This window comes from Amphimedon queenslandica, unplaced genomic scaffold (genome assembly GCF_000090795.2).
Source record: "Amphimedon queenslandica unplaced genomic scaffold, v1.1 AMPQUscaffold_13491, whole genome shotgun sequence".
Taxonomy (NCBI): domain Eukaryota; kingdom Metazoa; phylum Porifera; class Demospongiae; order Haplosclerida; family Niphatidae; genus Amphimedon; species Amphimedon queenslandica.
The window spans coordinates 135,785-152,613 of NW_003546273.1; the positions used below are offsets into that span (position 1 = coordinate 135,785).

Here is a 16,829-nt window from a genome sequence, read left to right on the forward strand (position 1 = left end):
TCAAATTAAGCCCCGCCTACTTAGAAACGAAGGCTAATCAAGCTATTTTTTATTTTTCCTTCTTCTGTGACCGGGAATATGCTCACTATAGCTGCTCTGTTTGCTCTCCTTCTCTTCCTATCATACCTTCTCTTCCCCGTTACCTTCCGCTCGATGGCTAGACTGTTCCTAGGGGCAGCCTGGTGGAGCAGGAGCAACATCCCCACACTAGCCTACCAGAGAAACTCGCCGTTTTGTAGGGAGCTAGTCAGTCGCTGCCCTATACTAACAGAAAGGTAAAGCAGCAGCCTACGGGCTTGCTAGTATGTGTATACATGTGCCACTGCATTGATTGCCAATAGTAAGCTTACTAAGTATATTTGCCAATGGCTCAGTAGCACTAGCATGGTATGGTATGGTCGAGGGTATGGTATGCACGCTCAATTGAGTGTTTTAAAATGTTATCTAAACTCCCTAAATGTTAAAAACACTAATAGCGAATTATAACTGAGCTCTGGATTTCAGTCACAGTTGCCAGCTAACTGCAGTTAGCAAGCCCTTTTGGAATCACATTCGCATAACAAGAAGTTATCCCATTAGTCCTCATTTCACAAACAGTCGCACTTATTGCTGTGCTATTTTTGGCTCTCATCCAGTCTGTAATGACTCGACACTTTTTGCTTCTCTCTTAATTGCAAGAAGAAGCTGTACATGTGCAGTTAATTGATGTATTTGCATTCTTATATTTACTAGCACTTTTTAGTTCAATAGTAAACTCCAAGCAAACAGACTACCCCAATCTTTTTGTTGAATTCCAGCTATTCAGTGTCCTAATGTATAAAGTTACAATGGAATTTCACTGCTATGTCATCAATAAATTAATTATTATGTACTCATATTTTATTCTTATTGTTGATAAAATAATATTTATTTTGTTACAATAATGTATTACATGCCTTTTTATTAATATTCTTCCAGGTACAACCCTCCAGTGTGGGGTTACAATGGTCACATACAAACTGTATTGTTCTCTTTCTTCGGTCGCTTTAAAGATCTTAATTTAGCGAGGGAGCGTGTGACAATAAAAGTGAGGGATGGATCGACTGTGAGCTATGATTTATTTGGAGACAAAAGCATTGATGATGGTGCCCGTGGTAATGTCATGGTGATTATTATACCAGGTACATTGACCAATTAACATTTATTTTTACTTTTATTATTATTGCTATTGTTACTGTTATTGCCAAGAGCACTCTTGTTGTTTCATGTATGTGTACTTGTATGGTTACGATAATTATAATTGATGAATATAAATTGTATTTTTGAAATTAGAAAGGAGTATTTTAATGACCATAAAGTCTCTCTCTCTCTCTCTCTCTCTCTCTCTCTCTCTCTCTCTCTCTCTCTCTCTCTCTCTCTCTCTCTCTCTCTCTCTCTCTCTCTCTCTCTCTCTCTCTCTCTCTCTATAGGTATTTTAAATACAGCTGAATCAGACTACATAAAGCACACCACATCTCATTTAGTTGAAAGTGGGCATCGTGTGGCTGTCCTTAATCACTTAGGATGTCTGCCTAACGAGAAACTCAAATCACCAAGACTATTTACATACGGTAAATCAACCACTATGAAGCATAATTAATAATTATTAGTATCAACAAATGATATGTACAACATTAGCCAAAGGCAATATGTAATAGTTTTATGTGAGGGTTGATATTGTTTAGGAGGCACTGGTGATATCTTGCTGATGTACAAAGACCTTCTCCATCGGTTTGGTGAAGACACTCTTTTTGTCGGCATTGGATTCTCTCTTGGTGCTTTTAATCTTCTCCATTTTCTGGCAGAAGATGACAAAATTGAGTCAAAGTTTGCCTGCGTATTCTCCTTCTGTCAAGGATACTGTCCGGCACAGTAAGGGAATTAAATGTGACAGAGTTTTGATGTTACTATATAGCGCAAAATTTTCGAAGGCTGTAAATTTCATGAATTTGCCTAAAAATCTTTTACCAATTTAGTTTTCTTAAATTAATGCTGCCTGCTCATCTTGTATCATAACATTTTGATTTTTGCGGGAGTGATTTTCGCAAATTTTTAGAAAATTACGAAATCTGTGAAATTTACAACTTTTGAAAATTTTCTTGTCTCTATTTTTTTGCATTTTTTTTTATCTTGTACTTTCCTGTATTTTTATCATTACTTTACTCTTTTCTTTCTCCTCCTTCTCTTTCTTTCTCTCTCCTTCCCAGAGCTGCTCCATGCCTGTATCACTGGTCTGAAGGAATGAGAATTTATAATTTCCTTGTATCAAAGCGTTTAACTTATTTCTTGAAAAAGCATGAGCCAGTACTTTTTAATAAAGAAAGAGACGAGCCTACAGTTACTAATGAGGACTTGAGTGATGGCGAATGTATTCCTGAGTCTACAGTTTATCAAGGAAGAGATGTGAATGGTTTCTCGCTTGATAAAGGAAAGCGTTTAAGACCGGATGACAGGGTGTGGTCCTGCACATCTATAACCGAGTATGATGATCACTTTACAAGGTAGGAGAAGAGAAAAATGGAGAGAGGGAGGAAAAACAGGAAGCTAAAGATCATACTGTATAGCTTGAAATTTTTGTGGGTCAATATTTTCGTGGTTTGCTCCTAGTGGGGCAATTCGTGGTTTAAATTTCATGGTTGACAGTTACATAGCCTGGAAAGAGATGGCACTTCAATGATTTCGTTGGTTTAAATTTTGTGGGCTGCCCAGAACCATGAAAACCACGAAATTTATATCCCACGAAAATTTCAAGCTATACAGTATACCATATAGCGGGTTTATTTCGAGGATAATAAATTTCAATGACCTGTATCCGGAAGTTTGCGGAATTAATTTTCGCAAATTTCCACTAATCTGCCATTTTGTACCGTATTAAATTGATTTTCAAGGAATTTAATTTCGTGAATCTTCAGAGATCTGCGAAATTCGCAAAATTTGTTATCCTCAAAATAATCCCACTATACAGTACATGTAAATTAAAGTTTTTAAAACTAAATGTGGCAAGATTCAAGCAATCAAGCTTTTAAAGTTCTAGCAATTTAATAAAAGTACATTAACTTACTTGTGCTTGTGTGTTAATGCACACATGGCAAAATTGTTCGGACTGTATAACAGTTTTTAATATCTTTTGTTTAATTACTTGTAGGCGTGTCTTAGGATTTGATTCAGTCACTGATATGTATCAGACCATATCTTGCCGTAAGTTTCTGCACAAAATAAAATCAGTTCCAGTCATACTTGTTAATTCAATCGATGACCCCATTATACCAGAGGAGCTCCATGAGATACCAATAAAATATGCTACCAGTAAGTGTATTAAGTGCATGTTCTAGATGTACTATGTCATGTTCTTTTTGATAATGGAAAATTCCATAGTTTTTCAAAAAATTGCTCTGAAATCACCCCAAATTTTTATTACATTTTCTGATACATATTGATGTCCTTATGCTGTGTAGAAAGTTTAAGCTGATTCCGACTTCAATTTTTTGAATTACGGCCATTTTAAGAAAACGCCAGAATTCTGAAAAATACTCTGTACTATAGCCCATGGTTTTTTCCAAAAAATGGCTCCAAAATCACCCCAAATTTTTATTACATTTTCCGATACATATTGATGTCCTTATGCTGTGTAGAAAGTTTGAGCTGATTCCGACTTCAATTTATCAAGTTACAGCCATTTTAAGAAAACGCCAAAATTCTGAAAAATACCCTGTACTATAGCCCATGGTTTTTTTCAAAAAATGGCTCCAAAATCACCCCAAATTTTTATTACATTTTCTGATACATATTACTGTCCTTATGCTGTGTAGAAAGTTTGAGCTGATTCCGACTTCAGTTTTTTTAATTACGGCCATTTTAAGAAAACGCCAGAATTCTGAAAAATACTCTGTACTATAGCCCATGGTTTTTTCAAGAAATGGCTCCAAAATCACCCCAAATTTTTATTACATTTTCCGATACATATTGATGTCCTTATGCTGTGTAGAAAGTTTGAGCTGATTCCGACTTCAATTTATCAAGTTACGGCCATTTTAAGAAAATGCCAAAATTCTGAAAAATACCCTGTACTATAGCCCATGGTTTTTTTCAAAAAATGGCTCCAAAATCACCCCAAATTTTTATTACATTTTCTGATATATATTGATGTCCTTATGCTGCGTAGAAAGTTTGAGCTGATTCTGACTTCAATTTATCAAGTTATGGCCATTTTAAGAAAACGCCAAAATTCTGAAAAATGGTTTTTTCAAAAAATGGCTCCGAAATTGCCCCAAATTTTATTACATTATCTGATACATTATTGATGTCCTTATGTTGTGTCATTATTACAATTTCTATTTATTGAATAGATCACAATCCGAGGTCAATCTTCATACAAACACTTCACGGTGGCCATCTTGGTTTCTACGAAGGTGGTTTGCTCATTCCTAGCGACTTGTCGTGGATAGACAGACTCGTATTAGAAGTGATGCCAGTTATATTGAAGCTAGTTAAGTAACTGTATTATAACTATTAATATCAAAGCGATTTATCATTGATTTTGATTTAGCTGTTTTTAAACTGATTATTTAATAAGTCATTATTGAAGTCTCACTATAATTTCATTATTAACAATCATAATGGGGGAAAAAGTTCACTAAGAATTAAGATAAAAAAATTTCAAGCAACTAAGTTTGAATGCAACAAAAGTACTGCAGTGCAACTCGATCATAATTATCATTTCTTGTGGTCAGTAATCTCTTTCTTTAGCTCCTGGCCGATCTTTGGTGGCGACTGGCCTTCCATTGAAGCAATTCTATCTTTTTGTTCTCTCTAAAAATTACAGATAAAGAGGGAGAGAGAGAGAGAATGAAAATATATAAGGAAACAAAATAAGCAAGCTTTGAAACTTTATCAATGTATAATGTTACAATTATTAATTACAAAGTAGCTTTAATTTTAAATCATAGTTCCATGTACATGCATATAGACTCACATCCATTGCTTTGTCAGCTTGTTTCTGATTCACTTGTCGAAGAGCTTCTTCTTGTGCCTTCGCCTTTTGGTCTGCACGCTCATACTCTTTCTTTGTCTCGTCAAACAACCTTTTGGACTCCTTTATATTGGCCTGGAGCATAAAATATAACAAATAAATAACAAATAATTTTAAACATGCGTTCTATGTTAGCCACTCTACTAATTTCAATTATTAGCAGTTTACACATCACTGTAAGAATTGAAAGATTCCTCACTAAATTTGCTAAAAAAATTTGCAAGCAAAAGAGTGGACTTTAGGTACGATACATTGCACATGGAGCTAGTTATACTTATTGTAAATTAATTTTTTATACTTTTCTTGTCATTTCTTCAAGAACTGCTGCTTGTTCATCTGAGATTGAGTGCTTGTCTTCTCCGGACGATATACGCCTCTTTCGCTCTTCCTCCATTGCCTGGGGGGGTGTGAACAAAATGAAGAGAATAAAAAAAGCTGGTCACAAAGAGTATTTTTTATAGTTTGTGAACCTCAATAGCTTCCTTCTGGTTAGCTTTCCTCACTAGCTGCTCTTGCATGTAAACTTTAAAATCTTCCAACATTTCGCTCGAGTGATGATCAGCAATAGCCTAAGATAAAACAACTTTTAATTATCTGAATTTTATCAAAAATACAGACAAATTAAGTAATACAGTTTTGCCACAAAATATTGATTTATTTGCATTAGTTCCACTCAAGTTTTTTTTTTGGAATCAATCTTATGTTTGTCATCAAATTTAACATAATGACATTAATACTCTTATTAAATTTAATAACCAAATTTTACTTTTTTTGGTTCACGAGTTTTCAAAAGCTCCTCCTGGACAGCCAAGAGCTTTGTTGCTATGGACATTCTCTGCTTCATCTCCTCCTCAGTCAAGTGCTCCAACTGTTCAATCTGTCTCTCCTTCTCCTCTTGAGCTGCAGCCTGGACCTGCTTTTGATGAACCTATCATGATATTGTAATAGCTAGTTCTATAGTCCCTCCATGCAGGATGTACTTTATGAAGTAGCTCCTCTTGAACAGCATTTTTTTTGTCTTGAGCAATCCGATCCTCCTTCTCTCTCTTGAATGCTTCATCAGCCTGCAATGTAATGGAGTTCAATATGTAATGTATACATGTAATGTAATGTAGCGTGATGGTAACAATTACATTAATATTAGAATAATACTTATGGTGCTGTATATAGAAAGAAATTTTGAAGAGACTAAAATTTGATGATTGGTGAATTCTAATTTGGCAAATTTGTGGCCACATGCCATTGAGCATGAGTATAATGGCTCAATGTGGCAGGTTTTATTTCGCAAATGGCTATTGAAATGCCAAATTTGCAAAATTTAATTCCCTCCAAAATTTCCCGCTATACGGTATGTGATGAATATCAAAGCATGCTCTTTAAATACTATATAAGGCATATAAAGTGACATTTAAATCTTAATCTTGTGTCCCATAGATGTGTGTGTGTGTGTGTGTGTGTGTGTGTGTGTGTGTGTGTGTGTGTGTGTGTGTGTGTGTGTGTGTGTGTGTGTGCATGCTTGTATCACATCAAAGTCAACTATAAATAGTTGTGGGTGGGTCTAATTAATTATTCATAATCTCGTTATAATCACTATACATAAATAAACAATTAAGCTATACTATACTCATGTGTTTTCTCATGTCCTCTAACATAACCTTTCATTTTTAATCTTTCCCACAATATCTCTTTTCTCTTTTATATGCTTCGCTTGATTTAATCTATTTTTGTCTTCTTTGATCGTTATCTCTCCCTCCTCTCTCTCCTTTTTTGAATATCAATGTTAATGTACCTGCAATTTCCTCATATGACGTAACAGATCTTCCTGGACGTTGACAAGTTTGTCGTAGGTCTTCATTCTTTCTTTCTGTTCCTCTGAGTCCTTCCCACTGGTATCCTCACTAATGCGACGCTGTCTCTCTTTCTCTTCATTTTTAAGAACCTTTGAAAGGAAGAGAGAAATATTAGAAGAGATAAAAAATAGGAGAGAGAGAGAGGGAGGGATGGAGGGAGGGAGAGAGAGAGAGAGGGAGAGAGAGGGAGGGAGAGAGAGAGGGAGAGGGATAGAGAAAGAGAGGGAGAGGGAGAGAGAGAGAGAGAGGGAGAGAGAGAGAGAGGGAGAGAGAGGGAGAGAGAGAGAGAGGGAGAGAGAGGGAGAGAGAGAGAGAGGGAGAGAGAGAGAGAGAGAGGGAAAGAGAGAGAGGATTAAATAAAAAGTTAATTGTTAAACAAAATAAAACTCTATAAGCCTCAGCTAACCTCTTTTTGAGCTGCCTTCCTAACCAGTTCCTCATGCACAACTATTTTCTTATCTGTTGTTATTCTCTGTGCTCTTTCCAATTCCTCAGCTTCTCTAACCTAAACACATCACGACCATCATTAATCCATTAAGGAAGCATGTGCCACACTAATTAATATATTAAATATTACTCAGCTAAAATAGCTTGAATTTTTGTACTATCACCAATGTAGGACAAAATCACTCCATGATTTGCCATATATGGTCATAAAGACCAACAGAGCCAGTAGCACATAAAGATACATTGACATACAATAATGCAATATATCATAACGTAATATATCATAATGTGATAAGTGCTAAATCAACTACAGACAGTCCCTCTCTCTCTCTCTTATGTACATATAAAGGAATATATTCTATAGCAAAGGCTGTGTATATATTTAAAATTTAATATTTTTATAATTGGAGCTAGACGTGTAGCAATTTGTAGACACACTGACTGTAATGTAAAAAATTAAATACTATAAATATCAATTTTAATAAAAATAATGTTGATTTTTTAATGTACAGTAATGTAGCATCTACCTTGTATTATTAAACTAGAGTTACATGTTGTTACATTTGATAAGCAAAACATTATAATGAAAAGGAAGGAACAAGTTTATAGCAAAATGTAAACAACGTTTTATATGCATGTGCTGGAGAAATGATGATAATAGTATAAATAAAATAATATTATAATAATAATTTAATTAATGATGACGGCAATGATACTATTATAGTTCTAGTTTATATTAACAGTTTGATTAACGAAATAGTGGATAGTAATTATAATAACTGTTCCATATTAGTCCTGTTTACCACTTACTGGGGCATGAAAATACAGACTAAACCCTAACAGCAACACTACATCATTAATAGCCACTCTTGCTAAAATACGATAATTAACAGCAATTATTTATGGATTGTTTTTATTAAAGAAAGCATAATAGTGGTTACCGAGTATCAAATAGTTCTCTGGAAAGCCTAAATCGTTTAATTTTAACTGCATATATACCTCATGCTGTCACTGTGAAGCATAGAGAAGACAGCAACTAGATCTGCCTTCCTATTTCACAAGTTACATGCAACTTAGCTTATACTTGAAGCCCATATTAGCTGCATGGTAGTAGTTCTGGGCCAGTGAGCAGGCGTCATCTGCACGAGTGATTATAAAGTATTTTATAAAAATGAGTTGTTTGTCTTATGCTAATAGATTGTATCAAAACTCCCAATCATAACTGAAAATTTTTGTAACTAATTTATTATTATATATACTGTCGGATCTTTTTAAGGAATTTCAATGTAAGACAGAACACTTGGAAGAGATATTATTACAATTATTATTATCAAATGTAATGGCATAGTTTCATTATCATGCATAGCCAATGAAAATGCACGACTGATGATCTTACTTTCTTCAAGTTAATAAAGCGAATGAGATCTTCTTGTACAGTGACCAGCTTGTCCAATGTCACTAGCTTCTGTTGGTCTTGTGGCTGCTCGGGGCTGGACTCGCTGACTCTCCTAGCCCTCTCATCCTCCTCAAGCTCCTTCACCATCTCCCGTATCTTGTCTCTGGCGGCAATGGCCTCCGGGCTCAGCGGGGCCAGCTCTTCAACGACTGTAGCCTCTTCAGACATTACTTCAACGCTAACGGTCTAGTATCAAATAGGAGCAAAAGGCTTGCAGTGGAGAGAAAGAGAGAGAGAGTGAAGGATAATGGGAGCTTTCCCTTCCTTTAAACAACGGAATTGACGGTACACCCACGCATCATTAACCAGTGTTCCAGATTCATTAATCACAAGATAAAATACAATTATTATCAAAAATAGACTGTTGTTATAGTATAATATAAAAATTATTATTATATTATATTATTAAAACAACAAAAAATCATTAAAAAATCAGTCATTTAGACGCTCGTAAGAAGACAATGGTGGTCCTCTTTTACAGTAATTCCTAATAACAGTTAGAATACAGTGACACAGTCGCGATACAGGTAGCTTTCTCTTTTCTGGAATAATAAATACAGCAAGACCACCAAAGATTAACAAAGCAGCTACTATCAGTACAGGGAGATATGGAGATACTGTGATCAAACGCCCGAATAATAATATGCCGATTATTGAACCGATTCGACCGATTGCAGAAAGCATACCAAATGCTGTTGAGCTGTATAATAATAATGGAGGGAGAGAGGGGGGGAGAGGGGGAGAGAGAGAGGGGGGAGAGGGGGAGAGGGGGAGAGAGAGAGGGTGGGAGAGGGGGAAAGAGAGGGGGGAGAGGGGGAGGGAGAGAGACACACACAGAGTAGACATGTACATGTACTGGTAGTTGTACATGAATTACAGACACATGTCTACACAAGTTCACATATGTTAAGAATGAAGGTCATTGTGGGTAGCATGTTCATCTCATTACTTAAACAAAAGAATCTGTTTCCACTTCTTCTAAATTTATCTTCTCTCTCTCTCTTCCTTCCTCCCTCCCTCCCTCTCTCTCTCTCTCCCTCTCTCTCTCCCCCTCTCTCTCCCCCTCTCTCTCTCCCCCCCTCTCTCTCTACCTCTTACCGAAGGTGCACAGGGAACAGTTCAGGTATAATGACATCAAGTGCAATCCAACCAATGGTAGAGAATCCGGTGAATATACAAGATAGCAATAAAATGTAATCAACTTCTTTAGGGACACCCCATATAGCAAATGTACTCAATGCTGATACTACCATTGAAATGGCTGAAGGGAGAGAGAGGGAGAGAGAGAGAGAGAGGGAGGGGGAAGAAAAGGAGGAGAAAAATAAATCATTAGAAATACAATATTGCATGTACATGTACATATAATATGCACAAGGCTATGGATCAAGAGGTATGTGTAAAATTTCATAATTTACAAGATATAACTATAATACTCAGGCTAATTGTTATTGACGTACCGAGCAAAACTTTTGAGCCAAGAAACTTTATGGAAAGTAATCCAAATACAATACCTACATTAATTAATAATAATAAATAATAACAACAATAATTAATAATCAATAATAATAATAATATAATGTAACTGTTTCTCTTTAGAGAGGAATGTCATTTCTTGGGGTAAGTATATCCCAACCTTCTCCCAATGAGATAGCTTAAACTGTTTTTTTTGTAACTAAGACTGTCTTGTTTAGTGTTTTATTGTAAATGATAGCAAGCTTTCCAAGTACTATTTTTTCTTTTTCGTTAGACCTTTCTTATATTTTATAACAAATAATAATAATAGGAAGAAGAATTTGCTTTTGCTTTATAAATAACAGTACTTTACATGTATTTCAATCACAGTACATAATATCCATTAGCTATCACCTGGTATGGTAGCTAGTGAGACATAAAGATTGTCAAGATATATTTTATTGTCGTCACTATTAGACCCACAATCAGTGACATCAGCAATGGAGTGATTATGATTATCGTTCTTATGGCACTCAATGTATTTGAAGTATTCAGGAAACCACAACACAAGACCATAATACCTGTCGAGAAAGAAAGAAATACATACAGGAGATAAAGAATAACCAAGGGACAATACCGTATAGCGGAAATATTCTTGGGCTGTAAATTTTGCAATTTTTTGAAGATTTGTGAAAATTACTTTCCCGAAAATCAAATTATTATTACGGTACAAGATGGCATAAATTCGCAAAAATTAAATATGCAAATTTGTTAAACTTACAGCCCTCAAAAATTTTTGCACTATACTACACGGTATATGTGTGCAGCAAGTTTCTTTTTCCAATTTTCTCCACTCTCTCTCTCTCCCTCCCTCCCTCCCTCTCTCTCTCTCACCCGAATGAGAGTGTGAAGTTAACAATGATCATTACAACAGTTGGTCTCACATACGACCTCTTAAACAGCTCAACTGTAGCTGACCAAACCTTAAAATAAATAAAATATAATAAATAAATTAATAAATAAATTCTAAATCGTACCACTTTAATTTTTTGTCCTATATCCCTTCTATTTACTGACAAAGCATTGTTGATGCTATTGTCAGCAGCACTGATGCTGGATATTATCTCATCATATTCCTATTAGAATAAAAGATCATTTTTGTAACAACTAAACATTTAATGGTAATTATAATCAATTATAATTATTAATTACTAAAATAATAATCTGATGTACACATATACATTATCATCATTATTATTACTATTATTATTATTACTATTATTATTATTATTATTATTACTATAAAATTAATACTGACATTATGAAGATTATTATCATCATCATCATCATCATTTATTATTATTATTATTATTATTATTATTACTATTATTACTATAAAATAATACTGACATTATGATTATTATCATTATCATCATCATCATTATAATAATTAACATTATTATTATTATTATTATTATTACCCTTCCATCAGTCGATTCCGAGCGTGGCCTGTGTGTAGTGAAGCGGATCTGACAAGAGCTCACACGATTTAAAACTTTTCTAACCTTCAGCGCTTTACCTTTCTATAATGAGAGAGACATGACAAAGAACAGCATGTACATGTACAGTGGTCACGCAATACATGTGCATGTGCATAGCTCAAATTAGTGTATGCCATACAAAAACTAACACACACTTCATCAAAACATCTCATGCCATACATTGACTACTTCAAACATACACAGTCAGGGTTTCCCACGGGCATAGTGCATTAAAGTTGCTCAAAAATCAGGCCAAAGTCCCTGTACTATAGTACAGGGTCATCAGCCCAATTTTGCCAAAAAATAAAAAGTTGAGAATTCTTCACTTTTACAATTTTTTCTAATGCATATACATGTATTTATGTTTTGTAGAAAGTTTGAGCTGATTCCAATCAAATTTCAATTTTTTATGAATTTTTAAAGTTGCTCCAAAATTGGATGAAAGTCCCTGTACTATAGTACAGGGTCATCGGCCTAATTTTGCCAAAAAATAAAAAGTTGAGAATTCTTCACTTTTACAATTTTTTCTAATGCATATACATGTATTTATGTTTTGTAGAAAGTTTGAGCTGATTCCAATCAAATTTCAATTTTTTATGAATTTTTAAAGTTGCTCAAAAACCAGGCCAAAGTCCCTCTCCTATAGTACAGGGTCATCAGCCAAATTTTGCCAAAAATGAAAAGGTGAGAATTCTCCACTTTTATAATTTTTTTCTGATGCACATACATGTTCTTATGTTGCATAGAAAATTTGAGCTGATTCCAATCAAGTTTGGATTTCTTATGAATTTTAAAAGTTGCCTTAAAAGCTACATGCTATGCCAACCTGAGTTGCTCAATATTATCTTATTTCTAAAAACTAATATTATTCATACATAAAATAGGAATCCAGGGCTCTCCACCATAAACACAATGGCCAGAGCTGATAGGAAGGAAGGCAGAGTACACAGTGCAAGGAATATCCTCCAACTGGTGACTAGCATGTGCCCGAGATGAAAACTAAACGTCTGTGGTATGACAATCCAGGCAACAAATGAGGCGTATAGGCGCCCCACTGTCCAGAAAGATGCGAGTCCAATTATGAGCGTGTTTCGATATTTTGATGAGAAAAACTCGGAGAAGTACGAGAAAACGATTGGAACAGATCCCCCGACTCTAAAAGGAAAAAGACATATTATTCATTATCATTGATTGCCACGCCTTTAGTTGTGAATAAAAATTTGATTATAAATAAAATAGAAGTCATTTATGAGGTTGTATATGTACATGTACATGAAATATATTCAATTGTTTTTGATCCCTCATATTGGCATGCTTTTGGGCCAGTGTTTTGCCAAAACAATAACAATATATGGGCCAAATTATAAAAAAATAACAATGCTAATTCTGATACATGTACATGCCTTTACAAAATTAAAGCAAAAAGTCCCTTGGAACAAAAAATCTGAACAAATTTGAGCCAAAATAATGGCTGGGGAATGTACTTTTAAACCACAACTAACCCAAATCCACTTCCAAATCGAAAGACCATGAACCAAGCGAAATTAGGTGAGAGAGAAGAAGCAAGACCAAAAAGGCCATTAATGATAAGAGAAGATACTAAACAACTCCGACGACCAACAATGTCAGCAAGACTCCCCCAAAAATAACCACCAAACTATAGAGGGAAGAGGGAGGGAGGGAGAGAGAGAGAGAGAGAGAGAGAGAGAGAGAGAATCAGAGAATCAGAGAAGTTCTATCTTATGCGTCACCATCAATTGATATACAATACAATCATGAAATATTAAAATTACACATGTTATGTACACACAAGAAGGTGAGCTCATTATCATTATTCTGAATTCTTCTTCCAGCAGTAATAACAATGATTTAAACCTTGTGGTCAGTCTGGAGTGTGCAAAAGGCCAAAAAAGCATTGAAAAGAGGCACTGAGTAAACGATGATGGAGGCTTGTGGTGAGTCTGGGTGGACCTATGAAGTACTTGATACTTAAGGTCTCTCTATTACTTTATTGACACATAGGCTTCATTGCATCTGCTCAACTTAAACATAAACCAGTTAATACAGTGCAGCTTACACTCTCTATAGCGTACACCTCCATTTAACAGACAGCACCTAGTGTACCGATTACATTCCTTAGCGTATAAAATAACCTCCACATAAAGGACACCTCTGTATAACAAACATTCTTATCTAAAAGTATCCATTGTTAAGAGGCTAGTCTATAGTACTATAGCTAAACCCTATCTTATCTGCCACCTGACTGTGGGTTTTTACTCTCTCGTGGTTTGGAACCAACATTAAAATTGTATTACAATTTTAACACTACAAAATAATTACTGTACAATCATGTATAGTGCTACAAATGTTGTACCATCATTCCAAGAAATATGATGGAGTCGAGGGCACCGGACTGAAATTTAGTTGGATGAACACCGCCTCTATCAGTATCATTATTATTATTGTCAAGGACTGGAGTAACAAAAGAGACACTGGATACTTCGACCGAGTCTGAAGCTAGTGCAACACCACAAACTGAGCAGATAGGAGGAGGAAGAGAGAGAGAGAGGGGGGGATTTGAAAAGAAGGAAACAAAAAAGAAGATAAGAGATTTATAAACAATAAACATGGTCTAAGGCACGTAAACAAATACACTCCAATTAATGCTCACCCTTAAAGTGTACAATGGTATTAGCATCATAATAATTATACATGTACTATTTTTTGTTTTTTGTAACGACTCACCAACTAACAAAAACACATGATACGTTCCAAACCCGGTCCTTTCCAGTAGATAGTCCAACTGTCGCCCGCGATTCTTTCTGGACTCCACAGAAAGAGGTTCCCTGGTGGTTCTAACTCCACAAGCCTCCTCTGAGCCTGTGCTGTCTTCCAAATAGCTCTTCTCTCCCTCCATTTTGTGTACCTGTTATGCAACTAGTATGAGGTGTGAAAATGGGAATGATTAATAAGCAAAATATTACCGGAAATGACATGACGTCATGAAATTTAAATAAACTTTCACATCGGGTTCTCATTGCATAATAAAATCAAGAGTATGCATAATAGAGCGGTTTCATATGACGTCACCGCATGCGTCATAATTACTTCCGCATGGCAAAATGGCTACTTTGCCATTCATTTGTACAGCGCTATAAACTCTTCTGGCAGGCTTCCTTAACTATGAGCATGGCTAATTCATGCTGCTCTTTCATTTTCCTGGACTCAGGGATGCAAAGGAAGTAAAAAGTCCTCGGATAGAGAATCAGTGAAGCGGCCAAAGTGAACACAGCATTGCCATGTTACTCCTGTAATTATTGCTATCGCTACTTTTCTGCTTACTACCGCTAGAATTGTACTCCTTTTCTGCCTTGTGCTGTGTAAAAGAAGTTATAGAAGAAGCAACTTTGCTGCTGTAAACGAATGAGGCTCATTAATTTTTGCCATACGGAAGTAATTATGACGTCAAAAAGTGACGTCAATGCAACCGCTCTATATTGAAACTTGTCTATTCAGTATTATTATTATTATTATTATTATTATTATTATTATTATTATTATTATTATTATTATTATTATTATTATTATTATTATTATTATTATTATTATTATTATTATGAAAAATAATAAACATGTACAAAAACAATGACTATAACAAGAAAATAGGGGAAAGAGGGAGATCCCAGAGGAGACAACAGAAAAACAAATTATTATTATTATTATTATTATTATAAATAGACATGTTCTTTTAAACATAGAATGCACATTTAATTAAACCTTGATGCAACAAAATTTGCTTAAAATGCATGATCCAATTGATCTGTGCAATCACTTATTCTGGCTTAAATAATTAATTTCAAAAATCAAATTACTGCATCAGTCCCAATTCTCAGGGTTCTCAAGGGCTGAGAGACCCAAGACCTGAGATCCTGTGATGATGGCATTGGGCAGCTAAGTTAATCTGTGAAAGTTTCATCCTTATCCCACATTCCTATAAAAGGTTATTCACAGTTTTTCTTAATTGGGTAAGATGCTGTAATTATAGATCTCAATCATTTTGTTGTCATTTGTAATAGATCTAGTTGCTGTTTATCAAAAAAAACTTGAGTACAATTTACAACACCATAGTCTACTGACAGACAAGTGCAAGGCTGAGTGTACCGGATGCAGTCGTGTGATTACTACTAGTAGATAGTAGATCTATTCATTCAGTTTGTTAGCAGCCAAAGTACATGATGCCAAATGTGAGTATTTCGTTCACTTTCACAGCTTCAGTTGCATCAAAATTATACTTGCTTTACTTCTAATATTGACAATGAGGGCTTTGTTTATTGGTCAAATTTTAGTAACAATATCATCAAATTTTTTACAAACTAGGTATTCTATAAAAGTAGATGATCAAATCACATTTCTAGAAATCTACAAAGGAAGAAAAAAGAAGAATAAGAAGAAGGCTAAGGAAAGCTGAGAAACATGAAGACTCTCCTCTGTACATGTCTAGTTATTACTTACCTGACCAGTGCTCTGAGGTATGGTAGCTATATGTATGTATCAAATCAATGTTACTTTTCTCTTGTACATGCAGTGCTAATGACTGGCCTATCTCTCTTGACATGGCTTGTAATAAAGCTCTTTCTGCAGTTGCTTGCACTTTCGAGTTTACCAACAATGCAAACGAGGATCTTTATCTCTTGAAACGTGGTACACCTCTTGAAGGACTTTTCTCTCAATTTCTCACTGTCTCTGTTGCTGGTAGTCCTATCGAATATGATGGAATATTTGCTCATCGTCTTCCTCCTACAAAAGATGAGTTTGTTCTCTTGAAGGCAGGTGAAGGCATTTCTGCATCAGTCCAAATCACTGATGCATTTAGCATTGATACTGATGGTCTCTACACTGTACAGTACAGCAGACCTTTACTGTATCTGACAGTGGATGAGATGAGTGAGTTGTCTAATGGCCAAATAAGGGAATTATCAGTACAGGAATCTATTCACATCTATTTGGAGGACACTCATGCTCTCCTAAAACCAAGG

The 16,829-nt window shown here is 35.2% G+C and overlaps 4 protein-coding genes across 4 annotated transcripts in view; 2 read left to right on the forward strand and 2 right to left on the reverse strand.

The window, feature by feature from the left end:
• Nucleotides 1-14: 14 nt before the first annotated feature.
• Nucleotides 15-4,614, forward strand: LOC100640357 (monoacylglycerol lipase ABHD2-like). Its single transcript, XM_003384424.3, has 7 exons — nt 15-275; nt 958-1,160; nt 1,449-1,589; nt 1,704-1,890; nt 2,226-2,519; nt 3,164-3,324; nt 4,365-4,614. Exons 1-7 carry the CDS (start codon nt 79-81, stop codon nt 4,511-4,513), a joined length of 1,332 nt encoding a protein of 443 aa, XP_003384472.2. The 5' UTR covers nt 15-78; the 3' UTR covers nt 4,514-4,614.
• On the reverse strand, nt 4,592-9,052 carry LOC100638078 (trichohyalin-like). The gene is made up of 9 exons (XM_003384406.3): nt 8,741-9,052; nt 7,304-7,402; nt 6,837-6,986; nt 6,028-6,111; nt 5,814-5,975; nt 5,518-5,616; nt 5,346-5,444; nt 4,991-5,122; nt 4,592-4,827 (listed from the first exon to the last, which is right to left on the reverse strand). Exons 1-9 carry the CDS (start codon nt 8,966-8,968, stop codon nt 4,732-4,734), a joined length of 1,149 nt encoding a protein of 382 aa, XP_003384454.2. The 5' UTR covers nt 8,969-9,052; the 3' UTR covers nt 4,592-4,731.
• A 59-nt stretch (nt 9,053-9,111) lies between these two features.
• On the reverse strand, nt 9,112-14,744 carry LOC100640484 (synaptic vesicle glycoprotein 2C-like). Its single transcript, XM_019993605.1, has 11 exons — nt 14,539-14,744; nt 14,168-14,328; nt 13,296-13,450; nt 12,669-12,948; nt 11,734-11,835; nt 11,290-11,388; nt 11,147-11,235; nt 10,667-10,833; nt 10,258-10,311; nt 9,899-10,061; nt 9,112-9,500 (listed from the first exon to the last, which is right to left on the reverse strand). Exons 1-11 carry the CDS (start codon nt 14,708-14,710, stop codon nt 9,233-9,235), a joined length of 1,710 nt encoding a protein of 569 aa, XP_019849164.1. The 5' UTR covers nt 14,711-14,744; the 3' UTR covers nt 9,112-9,232.
• A 1,662-nt stretch (nt 14,745-16,406) lies between these two features.
• LOC105316863 (uncharacterized) overlaps nt 16,407-16,829 on the forward strand; it is a 911-nt gene continuing 488 nt past the window's right edge. Inside the window, exon 1 of the mRNA XM_011412104.1 lies at nt 16,407-16,737. Within this exon, the coding sequence (XP_011410406.1) occupies nt 16,407-16,737 (331 nt within the window). The remainder of the gene's footprint in view (nt 16,738-16,829) is intronic.

Coding starts and splice junctions, on each gene's coding strand:
- LOC100640357 (XM_003384424.3), top strand. CDS start 79: ATGCTCACTATAGCTGCTCTGTTTGCTCTCCTTCTCTTCCTATCATAC. Junction 1,590..1,703: donor ACCAAGACTATTTACATACG/GTAAATCAACCA, acceptor GATATTGTTTAG/GAGGCACTGGTGATATCTTG. Junction 1,891..2,225: donor CAAGGATACTGTCCGGCACA/GTAAGGGAATTA, acceptor TCTCCTTCCCAG/AGCTGCTCCATGCCTGTATC.
- LOC100638078 (XM_003384406.3), bottom strand. CDS start 8,968: ATGTCTGAAGAGGCTACAGTCGTTGAAGAGCTGGCCCCGCTGAGCCCG. Junction 6,112..6,836: donor GTCATATGAGGAAATTGCAG/GTACATTAACAT, acceptor ATTACATTGCAG/GCTGATGAAGCATTCAAGAG. Junction 5,123..5,345: donor TTGAAGAAATGACAAGAAAA/GTATAAAAAATT, acceptor TTTATGCTCCAG/GCCAATATAAAGGAGTCCAA.
- LOC100640484 (XM_019993605.1), bottom strand. CDS start 14,710: ATGGAGGGAGAGAAGAGCTATTTGGAAGACAGCACAGGCTCAGAGGAG. Junction 11,236..11,289: donor TAGGACAAAAAATTAAAGTG/GTACGATTTAGA, acceptor ATTTATTTTAAG/GTTTGGTCAGCTACAGTTGA. Junction 9,501..9,898: donor CTGTTCCCTGTGCACCTTCG/GTAAGAGGTAGA, acceptor ATTATTATACAG/CTCAACAGCATTTGGTATGC.